This window comes from Chiloscyllium plagiosum, unplaced genomic scaffold, assembly GCF_037043375.1.
Source record: "Chiloscyllium plagiosum isolate Xiang-an unplaced genomic scaffold, Cpla_swu_hap1 HiC_scaffold_12, whole genome shotgun sequence".
Classification (NCBI taxonomy): Eukaryota; Metazoa; Chordata; class Chondrichthyes; order Orectolobiformes; family Hemiscylliidae; genus Chiloscyllium; species Chiloscyllium plagiosum.
The window spans coordinates 100,502,282-100,519,620 of NW_028270150.1; the positions used below are offsets into that span (position 1 = coordinate 100,502,282).

General features: G+C 42.7%; 1 protein-coding gene across 3 annotated transcripts in view; it reads right to left on the reverse strand.

The window, feature by feature from the left end:
• Positions 1 to 17,339, reverse strand: part of wbp4 (WW domain binding protein 4) — a 58,566-nt gene that overhangs the window by 11,046 nt on the left and 30,181 nt on the right. For 2 of the 3 annotated variants that reach the window (XM_087993089.1, XM_087993088.1), the window contains exons 6-8: positions 11,883 to 11,953; positions 10,074 to 10,140; positions 8,625 to 8,845 (exon numbers count right to left, since the gene is read on the reverse strand). In XM_087993089.1, the coding sequence (XP_087849215.1) occupies positions 8,625 to 8,845; positions 10,074 to 10,140; positions 11,883 to 11,953 (359 nt within the window). The remainder of the gene's footprint in view (positions 1 to 8,624; positions 8,846 to 10,073; positions 10,141 to 11,882; positions 11,954 to 17,339) is intronic. The other variant, XM_087993090.1, reaches the window with a different exon arrangement.

Genomic DNA, 17,339 nt, shown 5'->3' on the forward strand with positions numbered 1-17,339 from the left:
AACTTTATAAATGGGACAAGGGCTAGTCTACTTCAAATTACCCAGAAAAGGTACAGTATCTTAAAATCTTTGAAAGCAGAATAAGGAACCATTTTACACTGTTGCTATGCAGTGGCCACATAAAACGGTGTTTTCCATTAACACGAGGTTTTAACAATCAAAAAGATGTCCCATATAATTATGGAAAGTTGTGATCAAATTTTAGTGATGTCATGCCAGATAGGTAAGTTGTATGTACCAGCAATTGCCTGATTGAGGAACATACTGTTTGACTTTGATTGTAATAGGCAGAGTACAGATTGTGCCTGTAAAGCTCAAACAAAATGTGCGCTGTTAGATGTGATTCTGTGATTGGGAAGTATTCGAAAAATTCTGCGTGTGCTAATAGCGACACTGACAACCATGGTCATAATTCGGTAACTAGAAATTAAATATATTCATATACAAAGACCCATTCTCTTCGAAGGAAACAAATAAGTCTTTTTTGACTTACTCAGGAGCTTGCAGAACCTATTATCCCTGTTGCTTTCTCCATGACAATATCTTAGTCAATCAAAATCAACCAGTCACAAATCAGCACCAGTCTCTCTCTCTCTCTCTCTCGATATAAACTGTTTTCATCATTTGTAATTTTGCATTCTTGCAGTTGTCCTCATGAGTGCAAGATAAAAAGCTTTGCAACATGTGCCTCTTTTTAACAAAACTCAAGTTCTGTACTATGAAGCAACTGATGGTCTTAAGTTCCTCCCACTCTTTTCAATCCTTGGTTTTTGACCAATGTTATTGGGATGCTTTTTGATGTCTTCTACTGTGACAAGAGAAACAAAATATTTCTTCAAAGCCTCTATTATTTCCTCGTTTCCAATTAATAATTGTCTGTTCTTATCCTCTAAGGAAATAATGCTCACTTGAGCTTCTTGCTTTCTTTTCAGCTTTATACAAGCACTTACTGTCTATTTTTATATTATTTGCTAGTTATTCTCATATTCTCCCACTTATTTCCTTTAAATTTTTAAGTTTTTTCTTGTCCAATCATTTGGTTTACAGCTAATCTTCACACATTGCACATCTTCAACTTGATAACATTCTTGACTCCCCAAGTTAGCCACAGATAGTATTTCCGGATCTTAAAAGTCTCTCTTTCTCAATTCAATAATATCTGAGTTATGAAATATCTACTAAATATGTGCCATAGCCTTGCTACCATCTCACGTTTTAATCAATTTTCCCAGTTCATTGTAGTCAATGTTGTCTCAAGCTATTTTGTATTATGTCCTGTACAGCCATGCCATATTATAAATTTTCATTAAAAATTGAACACAAGCTGTTTAAATGGTTGCCGCAACTGGACCTTTTGCAAATAAGACTACAGGGAGTATCAAGTCTCTGCAATCTTAATGCATTTAATTTAATGCCAATCTGTCAAATCACAGAAGGATCTGCCTACAAATGCCTATTTAATGGAGCTTTGCATTAGCCAGGAGGCACCTGCAAAACCCTACTGGCCTACAGTAATGCTCCACATCAAAATTAATCCCAAATGGAAACACAAAGCGTGTGAAAAATGTTTATTTTCAGTTTGTGCACTTTACACTGGCCTGACCTTGCACAGTAAAAGGCAATGGAAAATTATTGGGAGTTAATCTTGAGAAATCCCTGTAAATCTTTTTCTGCTTTGTCTGCTGCCTTTGGATGAGTACAATACAGTCTGCCATGTAATCGATGCAGTCAATTGCACTGTCCCAGACATCTCAAAGATCTTTGCAATTTCAGCAAGAGAAGCAGGTAGGCTTGAATCCAGCACTTCAGAATGACTGGCCTCCGTGAGTGAAGAACATCCAACGTCTATGATCCATTGTGCACTGTTCAGTGTCGTTCACTATGGTATAAGTTTTCATGGTTCTCTCTGGTGGAATTTCAATGCCATCGTCCTGTGGAGAGTGAAGAGAGACTAATTTCCAGGTTGGGGTTGGCCTCATGCAGCTCCTCCACATTATAATATCAGAGCTGCTTTGAACCCAGTATGGCAACAGCAACTGACAACTGCTGTTCATTTCTATCACCATTTTTCATACCTTTATTGTGAACATAATGTCTAGAACAGTCGGGCTGTATTCCTGCTTTTCGTTAATACCTCAATAGCCTGAGAGATATGTTGCTGCCCCTAGTGGTTTTCAGGTTCCTAATCATTCCTAATCCATTTGCTGCCACAGATTGACAGTCTCAAGGTCAGTTGTGTTGGGGTGCATAAGGCAGTTGTCTGTTATTACAATCTTCCTCTTTCTTCAGTTTGTCCACTCGCCTGATCCATGATTTAAAAATGCTGGATGTTATATGTATGTGGTTGTGTTAGCCTTATCCTGCGTGGGAGATTTCTAGAAGTTTGTATGGCAGCGTGGCTTCTTGGAGTTTTATTAAAAATAGATATGGCAGTGGCTTTTTAGTGCCATTCATGTTCCTTGCCCTTCTTTCCACCATTACACGGTTGTTCATCCTTAACATCCAAGAGCAACCTGTCAAAACGTACCAGGTTTAAAAAATGTCCCTTGGCATCTCCTTGTTTCCATAACCCTAGAAGCCTCACTACTTACTGCACTGAAGACAATACAGTGCCTGGCCTTGAACAGCCATTGCAGGTGAACCTCTTGTGGCCAGGACTCTTTTGCCAGACAGGATTGGACTGGAGATGCATATGTTCTCTGCTTGAGCTGCGTTGAACCATGTTGAAGAAGCTCTGCTACATTGGACAGATACTTCATCCTCTTCCTTGTTGGAGAAAATACTTTCTTGTCAAGCTTTTCCAAGATGTTCACCTTGTATTTCAGAATGATTAACAAACTTAATAGTGGAATCTCCCAGTTCTTAGCAACGCTCACTTTTCATTTTGAATTATGGTTTTCCACTTGCTTGATCAACTTTCTCTCTCTCCAACTGGCGAACATTTTCACAGGTTTACATTTGTTGTAACAGGAGGATTTTGCTGTCAAATGATCGCTTGCCTAGAACTTGGTGACTTTACACTCTAGCATGATCTAATCCTGTTTTGAAGGGTTGGTGCAGTTATATGATATGCTTGCTACAAGGTCAACTAATGGAGTTAACAGTCCTAAACTTTGGCTGGTCATGAGCTACATTCTCTTAGATTTGCTTTTCTGCCAGACATCTTCCAATTATTTCCAGTTATCAGAATTTGACCATCCATGATTTCATTATATGATCAAAGGTCACAGTATCTTAAAATCAGGTCGAAATTTCATAAATCCCATTGCTTATAGGTCAGCCAACACCTAAAGGCTATGGGTTTTGAGACTCCGTCACTCCACGTTTCAGTGGACAGAAGATCAGATTTAAATTCAATTGCCACTATCAACTTCTAATTATTCACAATAATCTCCCCTATCCAAACTAGACTGAGTGGGGCTCATGAGTGTTCACACATAATCCACCTTGGGGAATCAGGACAAGCACAACATCTTGAACTTGTAAAAAGCTATATGATGCGATGGCCAATTTTTAGTTTGTTTAAAATTAAATCCATGAGCTATACAAAGATCCAAAGCTAAAAGAACGGTCAGCTCAGCCAGCCTGTGAATTAGACCTTTTAACATTTTCCACTCAAAATTCACCTGAAAACCAAACTTCTAAAAATGTGACTATTAAATTTGAAGTTGAGGAACCAACTTTCAGGGGACTCAGACATGCAAGTATAGGAAAGGCCTGGAGTTTTGCAATACAAAGCACTTGTGAATTACTTATAATTTTAAATTACAAGCAATAACTTCAGACAAAATGCTTTATACTAGCATTTGACTGAAAGTAGCATCAAGGATACCTAGGGAACTTAAGTCAATTGGAATTGGAGAGAATGTTTCACTTGTGGAAGTCATAATTAGCACAAAGAACTATATTTTTGGCTGTTGGAGTCATTTAAGCCACAGGGCATCACAAGGAGTTCTCTAGAAACGTGTTTTCGGCCCAAACTTCTTAAGTGAGATAACATCCAGGCTTGGGTTGATAGCTGGCAAGCAACAGGCAATGACCATTTCTATCACTAAAAAGAGAGAATCCAACCATCTTGACACTCAGTGGCATCACCAGCACTGAAATCCGCACTATCAATATCATAGGTGTAACTATTGATCAGAAACTAAACTAGACTGGCCTCATCACAGTGTCTACAAGAGCAGGTCGCAGGCTGGGAATTTTGCAGCAAATAACCCACTTTCCAAAAGCCTGTCCACCAACTACAAGGCACAAGTCAGGAGTGCAACAGAATACTCCTCACTTGACTGAATGAGTGCAGTTCCAAAACACAAGAAGATTGACACCATCCATGACAAAGCAGCCCATTTGATTGGCACCCCATCCACTATCTTCAACATTCAGTCTCTCCACCATTAAGTGGCAGTATTGTGTCCCATCTAAAAGATGCACTGCAGCAACTCACCAAGGTTCTATCAGTAGTCCCTTCCAAACTCTCAACCTCAACTTTCTAGAAGGTCAAGGCCAGCAGATGCATCAGAACATCATTACCTGCACGTTTCCCTCCAATTCACATACCATCCTGACTTGGAATGATGTTGCTGTTCCTTCAACATCACGGTCAAAATTCTGGATTTACCTCCCTATTGGCACTGAGGGTCTATCTACACACATGGATTGCAGTGGTTCAAGCTGGAAGCTCATTACCATCTGGTTCACTAATGTCCTTTAGGGAAGGAAACTGCCAACCTTACCTGGTCTGGCCTAAAGGCGACTCCAGACCCACAGCAATACGGTTGACTCTGAACTGCCCTCTGGGCAATAAATGCTGGCTTGGCCAGGGATACCTTCATCCCATGAATGAGTAAAAAAACTTCTCCAGAATAATGTGGGCTGGGTAATAAATATTTACTGAACCAGAGATACTCAATCCACTGAACATTTCTTTTTGAACAAAAGGACAACTAGAGCCCAAAAGACATACTTGCATGGCAAGTTTCCAGTTCTTATTTTGTTGCATTACAATACAAATACATTTACTACTTTCACATCATTGGCAGCATGGTGGCTCAGTGGTTAGCACTGCTGCCTCACAGCACCAGAGACCGGAGTTCAATTCCCTCCTCGGGCAACTGTTTGTGTGGAGTTTGCACATTCTCCCCATGTTTGTGTGGATTTCCTCTGGGTGCTCTGGTTTCCTCCCATAGTCCAAAAATGTGCAGGTTAGCTGAACTGGCCATGCTAAATTGCCCATAGTGTTAGGTGCATTAGTCAGGGGTAAAGGGGTCTGGATGGGTTACTCTTTGCAGGGTCTGTGTGGACTTGTTGGGCCAAATGGCCTGTTTCCATACTGTAGGGAATCTAATCTAATCTAATCACATTGTTGAATACCTAAGTGTGAACTGATTTAATATATTGGGAAGAACAAGGAGGCCTTATAAAAAAGCTACTACTCTATGAGGGAAGCAGAGCTCAATAGTGGTTAATAAATCATGCAGGATGCTGGACTTTAAATCTAGAGGCTTAAGAGTACAAAAATAAGAAATAGGTGTCAACCTTATATAAAACAGTTGGATTATTGTGTCCAGATCTGGGTACTTCACTTTAGGTGGGATATGAAGGCATTAAAATTGGTGGAGGAAAGATTAACTGGAATGGTTCCGGAAATAAAAAACTATGGTTGAGTGGAGAATTCGAGAAGCTGAGACTTTTCTCCTTGGAGGTGACCTGACAGGTGAGCAAAATTCATGAGGCATCTTGGCAAACAGTAAGGAATTTCAATTCTTCCGCCGCCTTCGCCTCCGTGCCTACTTCTTTAACCAAGACTCTCGCCCACCCTCTGACGACCCCTTCTCACGCCTCCAACACACCCCATCCACCTGGACACCCCGTGCTGGCCTCCTACCTGCCCTCGACCTCTTCATAGCCAACTGCCACCGCGATATTAACCGCCACCTAAACTCCCCCACCCTTCTCACCCACTCCAACCTCTCACCCTCAGAACGCGCAGCCCTCCACTCCCTCCGTTGCAACCCCAACCTCACTATCAAACCAGCAGACAAGGGAGGCGCGGTAGTAGTTTGCCGCACCGACCTTTACACCGCTGAGGCCAAACGCCAGCTCGCAGATCCCTCCTCCTACTGCCCCCTTGACCATGACCCCACCCCCCACCACCAAACTATCATCTCCCAGACCGTCCATAACCTCATCACCTCGGGGGACCTCCCATCCACCGCCTCCAACCTCATAGTCCCACAACCCCGCACCGCCCGCTTCTACCTCCTGCCCAAAATCCACAAACCTGACTGCCCCGGCCGACCCATTGTCTCAGCCTGCTCCTGCCCCCCCGAACTCATCTCCGCATACCTCGACACGGTCCTGTCCCCCTTAGTCCAAGAACTCCCCACCTACGTTCGGGACACCACCCATGCCCTCCACCTGCTCCATGATTTTCGCTTCCCCGGTCCCCAACGCCTTACCATGGACATCCAGTCCCTGTACATCTCTATCCCCCATCACGAAGGACTCAAAGCCCTCCGCTTCTTCCTTTCCCACCGTACGAACCAGTACCCTTCCACTGACACCCTCCTTCGACTGACTGAACTGGTCCTCACCCTGAACAACTTCTCTTTCCAATCCTCCCACTTCCTCCAAACCAAAGAAGTAGCCATGGGCACCCGCATGGGCCCCAGCTATGCCTGCCTCTTCGTAGGATATGTGGAACAGTCCATCTTCCGCAACTACACTGGCCCCACCCCCCACCTTTTCCTCCGCTACATCGATGACTGTATCAGCGCCGCCTCGTGCTCCCACGAGGAGGTTGAACAGTTCATCCACTTCACCAACACCTTCCACCCCGACCTCAAATTCACCTGGACAGTCTCAGATTCCTCCCTCCCCTTCCTCGACCTTTCTATTTCTATCTCAGGCGACCGAATCAACACGGACATCTACTACAAACCGACCGACTCCCACAGCTACCTGGACTACACCTCCTCCCATCCTGCCCCCTGTAAAAACGCCATCCCATTCTCCCAATTCCTTCAACTCCGCCGCATCTGCTCCCAGGAGGACCAGTTCCAAAAACGTACAACCCAGATGTCTTCCTTCTTCAAGGACCGCAATTTCCCCCCCGACGTGGTCGACGATGCCCTCCGCCGCATCTCCTCCACTTCCCGCTCCTCCGCCCTTGAGCCCCGCCCCTCCAACCGCCACCAGGACAGAACCCCACTGGTCCTCACCTACCACCCCACCAATCTCCATGTACAGCGCATCATCCGCCATCATTTCCGCCACCTCCAAACGGACCCCACCACCAAGGATATATTTCCCTCCCCTCCCCTATCAGCATTCCGAAATGACCACTCCCGCCGCGACTCCCTCGTCAGGTCCACACCCCCCACCAACCCAACCTCCACTCCCGGCACCTTCCCCTGCAACCGCAGGAGGTGCAAGACTTGCGCCCACACCTCCCCCCAAGGCCCCAAAGGAAACTTCCATATCCGCCACAGATTCACCTGCACCTCCACACATATCATCTATTGCATCCTCTGCACCCAATGTGGCCTCCTCTATATTGGGGAGACAGGCCGCCTACTTGCAGAGCGTTTCAGAGAACACCTCTGGGACACCCGGACCAACCAACCCAACCACCCTGTGGCTCAACACTTCAACTCCCCCTCCCACTCCACCAAGGATATGCAGGTCTATGGACTCCTCCATCGCCAGGCCACAACAACACGACGGTTGGAGGAAGAGCGCCTCATCTTCCGCCTAGGAACCCTCCAACCACAAGGGATGAACTCGGATTTCACCAGTTTCCTCATTTCCCCTCCCCCCACCTTGTCTCAGTCAAATCCATCGAATTCAGCACCGCCTTCCTAACCTGCAATCTTCTTCCTGACCTCTCCGCCTCCACCCCAGTCTGACCTATCACCCTCACCTTGCCCTCTTTCCACCTATCACATTTCCGACGCCCCTCCCCCAAGTCCCTCCTCCCTACCTTTTATCTTAGCCTGCTGGACAAACTTTCCTCATTCCTGAAGAAGGGCTTATGCCCGAAACGTCGATTCTCCTGTTCCCTGGATGCTGCCTGACCTGCTGCGCTTTTCCAGCTCTGATCTCCAGCATCTGCAGACCTCACTTTCTCCTCTAAGGCAAGTAAACCAGAGGACACTGATTCAAGATAATGGCAAAAGTTGCAAGAGTGATTTGGGGAAAACCACTTTTATGCAGCAAGCAGTTGGGGTCGAGAATATGCTGCCAGAGTCCAGGTTAGAAATTTCAGTTGGAGCCTTGAATTGAGAACTGGTTAGTTATCTAGTGAAAAACTAATGCGGGACTATATGGGAGAGTGGGATTAGGGGGAGTTATTCTTACAGAGAAATGGAATATTTGAATGGGCTAAATGGCTTCAGTTTGTGTTTCAACCAATATAAACTATCTAGTGCATTCAGCATTGAGACATTCATTTCTTGCACAACCTTCCAGGGTGAAAGTATGTGTGAATGTAGGTGTGAATGTAGGTGAGTAAACAGTTGTCTCCCCAAGGACCATGGGCCTACTTTATTCCTGCTTGACTTTAACTGATCTTGTAGTTCTATTAAGATTGAGGGAGTATGAGACTGAAAGTGGCAACTCACTTGGAGAGAGGTGTTTGCTTCTGGTTGTGGCTCACTTGGCTCTGTGTCTGTGGCCTGCTGAACATCCTCTGCTGTATGAAGACTTTCAGTGATTTTTAGAGATTTGGATTCTTCAGAACCAGAGGTTGCAGAGGACATCTCAGGTTCAGTCTCATTCTTAACGGCTGTGGCAGAACATTCGCTAGCAGAGGTGAAGCCTTCTGGCTTTTCCCATCGTGATTCTAAGATGGACCATAGAAATGAAGCTTTTATTGCATATCATAAATAATTACAGCAAACAAACAAACAAGTGACTGCCAGGAACGTGGTGACTGAGGTCTCAAAAGTAAATGAGCCAAACAAAATGCTTGAGAACTCAGCAGGTCTGGCCCCATCTGTAGAGAGAATAACAGAGTTAAAGTCCAGTGACCCCTCGTTACTGGGAAACAATGTTATTTATGCTGATTGCGAAGAGATGAGGAGACATGTTTTGAATACACCTCTTGTTATGACATTGTAATAGTAGGTGCAGCCCTCTGGAGTAAGTCCTTCCACCCACGAAGAAGCCTGATAAGAATGCAATTAGGCAAACCGTGAGGCAAGGTACTTTACTCAAATTGCAGAACCATTGAAGCTTTTATATTATGAAGTGATTTAGGGACTGGTTTAGATTCATACATTTTTAACTCCTATCTATACACAGACTATACTAATTAACTCTATCAGACTGTCAATGCTAAGACAGAGAGAGGAGGAGACGAACAAGGGGCCTGACGATAAGCCGAGAGGGAAATAAATGCTGAAAAGATGCCAATGTGAAGTATAGATAGTTGAAAAGGGTTGGCTGTGCTGAGAACAGCCCTTACAGAGCAGGGCCTCATGGCGTGGAGGTGGGTAACAAACAGGAGAAGAGTATTGACACTGAATTGTTACACTCAATTTTGAGAACCCAAAGGTATAAATTACCTAGCCAGAAGACAAGTGTTGTTCCTCTAGCTTGCATTGAGCTTCGCTGGAGCTCTGCACTAAGCCTGAAACCAGTTTTACAGACACTTAAGTATTCTGCAAAGCAGTCTGCCTTTCATCTCCCCAGCGCAGAGGAGACCAAAATTGTGAGCAGCAAATACAGTAGACTAGATTGATTGAAGGGTAGGTAAATCACTGCTTCACCTGAAAAGTGCGTCTAGCAAGGAGGGAGGACGTAAACAGGCAAGTCACTGCGTTTCTATGGGGAGAACAGCAGCTATTGATATAGTCTTCTCAGTGGCTTGGTTCCGAGAATGAAGCATTAAATTGGTTTACATGTCTGTCAGAAGTCTGGTTTACTAAACAGAAGTAGCTATCACATAAGGATTAAATTGAAATCAAAAGTCATATTATAACCTGAAACTTCAGTTCACAACATGGAAACTGGAATAAGACTGATATCTATTTCCCAGAAAATAAACAGCTCATGTTCAGTCTACGTACCTCTTGTTATGACATTGTAATAGTAGGTGCAGCCCTCTGGAGTAAGTCCTTCCACCCACGAAGAAGCCTGATAAGAATGCAATTAGGCAAACCGTGAGGCAAGGTACTTTACTCAAATTGCAGAACCATTGAAGCTTTTATATTATGAAGTGATTTAGGGACTGGTTTAGATTCATACATTTTTAACTCATATCTATACACAGATTATACTAATTAACTCTATCAGACTGTCAAAAGTATAACTGTTGCAAGGTGTAACCAGCTCTAGTTACAATAGTTTGCTTGCGTCACAATTAGTTTCACAGACACTCAAGTTACAGAGCGTGAACACCACTTGTGTTGTTTGACCGTGGCTTCTGTAAAAGACCACAAAAATCAACACAACTCTGTCATCAGTGCTGTGGTTAATAAGACTGGACAAGGTGACTAGGTTTGTTCGTGAGTAAAGGTGCAACAAAGCACAGTGCAACACAAGGACAAGTTTACTTTTAAGTTGCTGGAAGGCGATGAAATTTTAATACTCTTGAGGTCATGTTAATTGGTGTGGCATTCTTGTTTTTGAAATCAGGCAATGATAATCTGATAAAGTAGAACAATAACAAATCTAGAACTTGATTAGAATTAGACAAGGTGCTTTTTACATAGAATACTTTAAACATGAAAGCTGCAAATAATAATCAATCATCTCTCAGTAAATAAACTGCTTTTGAGACAGTGCCACTGTTAGTACAAAAGCGACAGCTGAATTATGTGCAGCAAAATCCTACGGATGAAAATATGGTACATGATCATTTTGGCAGAGTCAAATGAGGGGTCAAAACAGTAAAAGGTATCAGGAAAACTCCTCGATTATCCTTCATCTAGTGCCATGTGTTTTGTGTCCACAAAACAGTTTGAACTTGGTTTAATGTTTCATGGAAAAAGGTGAGTGCTCAACATATTGATCCACGTCAGATTAATTCACGCCTCATTTCATAAGCAGGACAAACAAAACATTATGGGTCTCAAGGCTATTAGAACATTCTAACCTTGAAGCAACTAGAAACAGATGTGTCCTTCATATGTTGCTCTTCATATTGTGCTTAATCTAACATCCAAAGAAACTGGAATACGAAATACTCATCTTCACAAGAACCCAGCAGCAATAAGTTCACAAATTTGTGAAAACTTTCGTGCAATTGGCAAAGGAGAGTCCAACACACAATTTCTCACCCAAAGGGGAGTGGAGTGGCAATTCAAGTGGTTTCACTGACCCGAGGACTGATTTCTGATGCTCATTCACATACTGGGAGGGAAGTCAAAGGACCTTATGTTCCTCCCTCTTAGGCCATGTTGTTACAATCCTTAAAAACCAGTGAGAATTCTCACCTGGAAACTCCTCATGCAACGGATTCTCAACAAGCATCAAAGCAAAACAGGCTACCATGTTAGAGGTGATGTACCAGCTCCATTTCGATGTACAAAGACACAATATCCAAAAGCACAAAATTAGCTTAGAATACAGTTAAATAAGCAGGATCACAAGTGAAATGTTTGCAGTTTTTGCCAGAACACTGCCAGCTCAAACCTTATATACGCCCCAAGGTTCCATTTGTATGTTCAGACCGGACTATAAAACAGACCAATGTATTTTTGTTTAAAGAAAGGAGTGCACTTACTCTGAACTAATTGCCCCTGCAAGCAAGCACTGGATAGTGTCTGCTAGAGGGATCATTCACTTATAAAATAATGGTTAAGAAAGCGTACTTATGGCCCACAGATATACAAGCCCTCAATGATGTGGTAGGCAAATGCAAACCAACAATGTACCTGTTGTGCAACTTCACTCTGCACAAAGTTTGAGCTCCCTTGGAACCCTTCAGGCTTTTCCCATTGTGATTCTGTACAATGAAGAAATAATTGCCTGTGAGTCTCTCACTGCTATTTGGCCTGAATACAATCTGTATATTACAAGTTCCCATTTCCATTTGAAATACGAACACACACCATCCCTGAAAGCATATGGTAATAATTCAGTAGTTTTGAATGGTTCTAACACATCTTCATAATCTTTCACACCTGCAAGATCAACTTTAGCATTTGTGATTAATCGAGCATAAATACCTCCAAGGCTACAAATTATAATTATTTTGCTTAATTAATATTAAAAGAAGTCACCCAAAGCTAATCAAAATTTAAGTTTGAGGGTATCTAAAGAGATTACATATTCCCACAGGAGTTTGCATGACCAATTAACAACACTCAAAAGAAATGTACAATAAGTCCGTATCAATTACACATTTATGCTCTGAACCTGGGCACAGACTGAAGCAATTGCAAGATTGACTATATTAAAAAGTGTTCTCATAATATTGACAAAGAACTAAATGTAATTATTGCATGACCCATTTATGGGGGCAATGCAGTAATTGATAACTAATTAAAACGTTAAAAATGTGTGATGTTAAATACATACTACAGAGATAATAATTACCACAAATGCAAAGCTACATGCAGCATTACATCTCTCATTAAATAAAACACAAATTTAGTCAGGTCCACAGATGTTAAGACAACCTCATACCTCACCAGCCCTTCTGTCAGATTTCTAAAAACATATTTGACGACATGCAAGCACCAATTAGTATAATATTAATAATCCAAAATCTTAGTACACAGAATAATGTCAAGGTTCAAAATATCATCCCACCAAGGGCTCTTTGCAAGACATTTGTGAGGCCTTTTATTTTGGGAGGCTATATTTTCATTCTGGCTAACATCTTTACTGGATGATGCAGTCATGTTGTGACATTACCTTCTATATTTGCGTTGATCTATTTTTTTTGGGGGGGGGGGGGGGGGGGGGGGGGGGGGGGGGGGAATCTTCTTTAGATGATAAGATAGCACTAATACCAAAGGCTGTATGCACACACCATTAAATCTTTTAACTTGAAACCTATAAATAAGATGTTTTGGTTAATTTATGGTGAATAAATGTCCCTTACTCCAAAATGGGAACACACACACACACAAAATAGCGTCTTTCCCCCCCCCCACCATACACAATATCCACTCCTTGTTGCAGGACAGTCAATTAATCTTTTACAGAAACACCCTCAATAACCAGAAGATTCCCTTTGTTTGCGGTCAGCAATATTTTTCTTGCTTGATGCAATTGAGGTATTGTTCAGCCAGTTCCCTTGGTGGTCCAATAACAAGTGCTTTTGAAGCATTTGACAAGCTTTAAGTTTGAGTCCTATATTACCATGACTATGTTTTGGCTTTACAAAGTAACCATCAATAGCTGTGGCTAGTGCTTTAAGCAGTCTTTTGGAACAAATGAAGTCTTTGCCACCCGACCTCTTAAAAAGACTCTTGGTTCTTTATAGTGAATGAATATCAAACACATGCGCAAGTCACTCATTTTTTTGAAAACTTTCCAGGTCCTTTATTAAAGCAACATCATTGTAACTAGTCGAATAAAACAAAAAAAAGACTGCAGATGCTGGAAATTCAAAATAGAAACGGATTGTGCTGCAGCAGGTTTAGCAACATCTGCAGAGAGACCGTGAACAATTTGAATCCAATACAACTCTTATTCTGAAGAACAGCATACGAAACTCTAAATGTTATCTGTTTTTCCCTCTTACAGGTGCTACCAGACCTAATGAGTTTCTCCAGCACTTTTGGTTTTTACGTCATTGTAATCAGCCTTTCTTTCACTGTCTGACCAATGCTCTAGTCCTGCTTCCTCTTTGAACACTCGGACTATACGATGCAGACTTCATAATAAATGTTCAACAAGATACCCAATCAGTACATCACACATTTCAATGCAACAGTTCAAACATTATAATTTGAGCCATGAGGTTAAAGAACAACACTAAAACTAAAAATCACACAACACCAGGTTATAGCCCAACAGGTTTAATTGGAAGCTCCTAGTGAAGGAGCGGCGCTCCGAAAGCTAGTGCCTCCAATTAAACCTGTTGGAATATAACCTGGTGTTGTGTGATTTTTAAACTATGTACACCCCATCCCAAAACTGGCATCTCCAAATCATAAACAATAAAACAGATTTTTGAAAAAGGAGATGCAAGTTAGTGAATGAGAGTTAGACTGTCGTGAAAGAGGCTAGTTTTACCCTACTGATGATGTGTTGTTGCAATTGTAATGCTGCTCAGTACGAGAGGAACCAAAGTTCAGACATTTGACAAATGTGCTTGACGGAGCAGAGTAGTAGCTCCTATCCCCCCTGAACATTTTTGGGCTCTCACCAATCCTGTCTGTGCAGCTGACACTCAGTCTCTGCTTCCACCAGCCCAATTTACACTAGAGCACAGCCTCGATAGATACTTGTACTTAGCTCTCTAAATACCTGCTCGTCAGCCTCCTGAATCTATACGGCAGGCCTGGGACAGGCCAGTAATTTCTACAGCTCATCCAATCACAGTTAGGGCAATCCTACCTTGCTAATTCCTCTAATCACAGGCTCTGTCTTTTCAGCAGCAGCAAGCATGAGACTGTGACTGAATAAGCTGAAATGCAAAAGACAAAATCTGACTGGTGGAGCAGCCCTTGCTCTTCCTGTAGATAGGGAGAAATAGGGAGGCGGGGGTGGCATTTTCTCTGACTGGGTCACCCCGAGTGGCTTTTCCTGGGTAAATTCTGCTCACATTGTTCCTCAAACATTTACTGCTGTTGACCAAGACTTAGTGTTACACACTGATCAGAATAAGCCACACGGTCAGAATGAATTTCATGAAATGAGACAGACTGACCCAAGTTCCCAGTGATTCAAAGTGGGAATTTTGAGTACTGTGGCAAAAAGGCACTTTCATTAAATTTTACTTCAAGAAATAAAGTCCCCAGAGCAAGAGGTGAGCTGGAGACGAAATAACACATAGATCAAGAGGCCTATCAGCACTGAAACCAATAACGCATAATGTCATGAAGGCTGAGAAAGCAGCTGATTGATAAGTATGTTTAGTCTGTACTTCTAATCTTTAGGTTTCTAGACATGTTTTCCTTACTTTTTCTGACAAATAAGTTTTCATATTAAGTTCCTACTTAATCTAACAGTAAAAACTAGTTTTAGTAGAGTTACAATATGGCATATCAGAAGTGCCAACTGGAGTGTACAACTTAGGTCTGTGTAAAGTCATGGGCATATCATGTAACCCAGAAAGCATTATCTGTAGCAAGTGTCACCAGTTGTGTAAACCAGAGCTCCAGGTTTCAGAACTTGAGCAGTTGGAAGTACTATTGTGCATCTGTGATTCAGAAGACCACATGGGGTGAGCGCTTAGGGATATGGTCATACCACAGATTAGAAGTGTACCAGCAGAGAGAGAATAGGTGACTATCAGACAATCGAAGAAAACCAACCAGGTAGTGCAGGATTACCCCAAGTCGGTATTCCATTCTGGAAATTGGCGAGGGCAACAGTTCCTCTAGGGAGTGGCAGCCAGAGCTAAGCTCATGGCATCACTGGGTGACTCAGCTGTAAACAGGAGGAGGAAGAACAACGGGAGAGCAGTAGTTATAGGGGATTCCAGAGTCAGGGGATCAGACAGGTGTTTGTATGAAATGAAATGTGACTCCAGGATGGGTGAGCCTCTCTGGTACCAGGGCCAAAGATGTCACAGTACAGCTGCAGGACATCCTTCTCCAGGAGGAAGATCACCCAAAAGCTGTGGTCCATCATGGTATCAAAGTCATAGGTAACAATGACATAGGTGGAAAGAGCAATGAGATCCTGAAGGCAGATTTCTGGGTGGTTAAAAGACACTGAAGTGTTCAATCAGCCATGATTGCACTGAATAGTGGGAAGACTTGACAGGGCTGAATGGCCTTCTGTTTCTATGCTCCTACCTCCCATCCACAAGAGTAAAGCAAAACTGTTCTCAAGTTGCCTCTTCCCCTCCCTTCAACTGATCTTCACTACTCCCTGATTATAATGCTTCACCAACTCCACTTAGCCATTAAAACAAAAAAAACTAAAGAATAATTAGAAATGATCTATATGCTAAACTGCACAGGTATTCAATAAGAAGCTGGATAAAAATCATACATGACATCAATATAGGCCCCAGTCAGGTAACACATAATGTACAGAGACCGATTCTACTCTTCAAATCAAATAAAGGACATAGGTGGACCACAGGAAATACAAAATAAGATTTATTGGATGGTCTCAGACCAACAGATTCAAGTCTTTGAGATTGAACAAATTAAGACTTTATACAGAAAAGAGAAAACTTAGAAGTGACCTGATAGAAAGCTTAGTTAGTGGGAAATGTGCAGAAAATGTGTCTACAGAGGAACCTCGATTATCCGAATGAGATGGGTGGGTACTATTTCGTTCAGTAATTGATTATTCGGTTAATTAATTGAATGCCTTTCCTCTGGGGCTCAGAGTTTTCTGTTAAGTCCGCTGTCCGTTCAGGAGATGAAGCAGCAGCACATTGCTCCCCCCACAACCTTGGCCAACACGGCACCCGCCCCCCCAACCCACGGGGGGGGGGGGGGGGGAGAAGAGCGAGAACGAGCGCGAGAGAGAGAGAGAGAGAGAGAGAGAGAGAGAGAGAGAGCGCGAGAGAGAGAGAGAGCGAGAGAGAGAGAGAGACGTGATCAGTGTTGGAAACATGTCTTTAATATCGGGACCTCAAGATCTCCTTTGGACAATCTGTTATTTGGATAATCGAGGTTCCTCTGTACATGATAAAGAATCCCGAAACCAGGAGCATAAATACAAAATCCTATAGGGATAAAGGAGTAAAGTCTTGATTCAGAATGGTTAGAATATGGGACCCACTATCAGTGATTGATTGAGGAAATTGCTCAAGAAATTGGATATGTAAAAGAATAAGGGGAATAGAATGATATGCCTCAAGTTTAAGAAGTCGACGAATGAATGGGCAGACTCACGAGCCAAATAGCAATAACTGTGTTACAACATAACTCTGAATAAAGAAAGGCGCACACCTAAACTTGGTCTTTATAGAAGGCCAGCAGATGCTTGAGAACATGACCACTTGCAAATTCTCTTCCAAGCCACCCACCATGCTGACATGGAACTATACTGCTGTTCCTTCACTGTTGCTGGGTCAAAACCTGGAACTCCCTCTACAATAGCACTCGAAGTGAACCTACTCCACATGGACTGCAATGATTCAAGGTGATAGCTCATCACCACCTTTTCAAAAGTAGAAAATAGGAGGAGTTGGCTAATCAGGCCTTCAAGCCTGCTCAAATATTTGAAGTGATAATGGCTGATCACCTAAC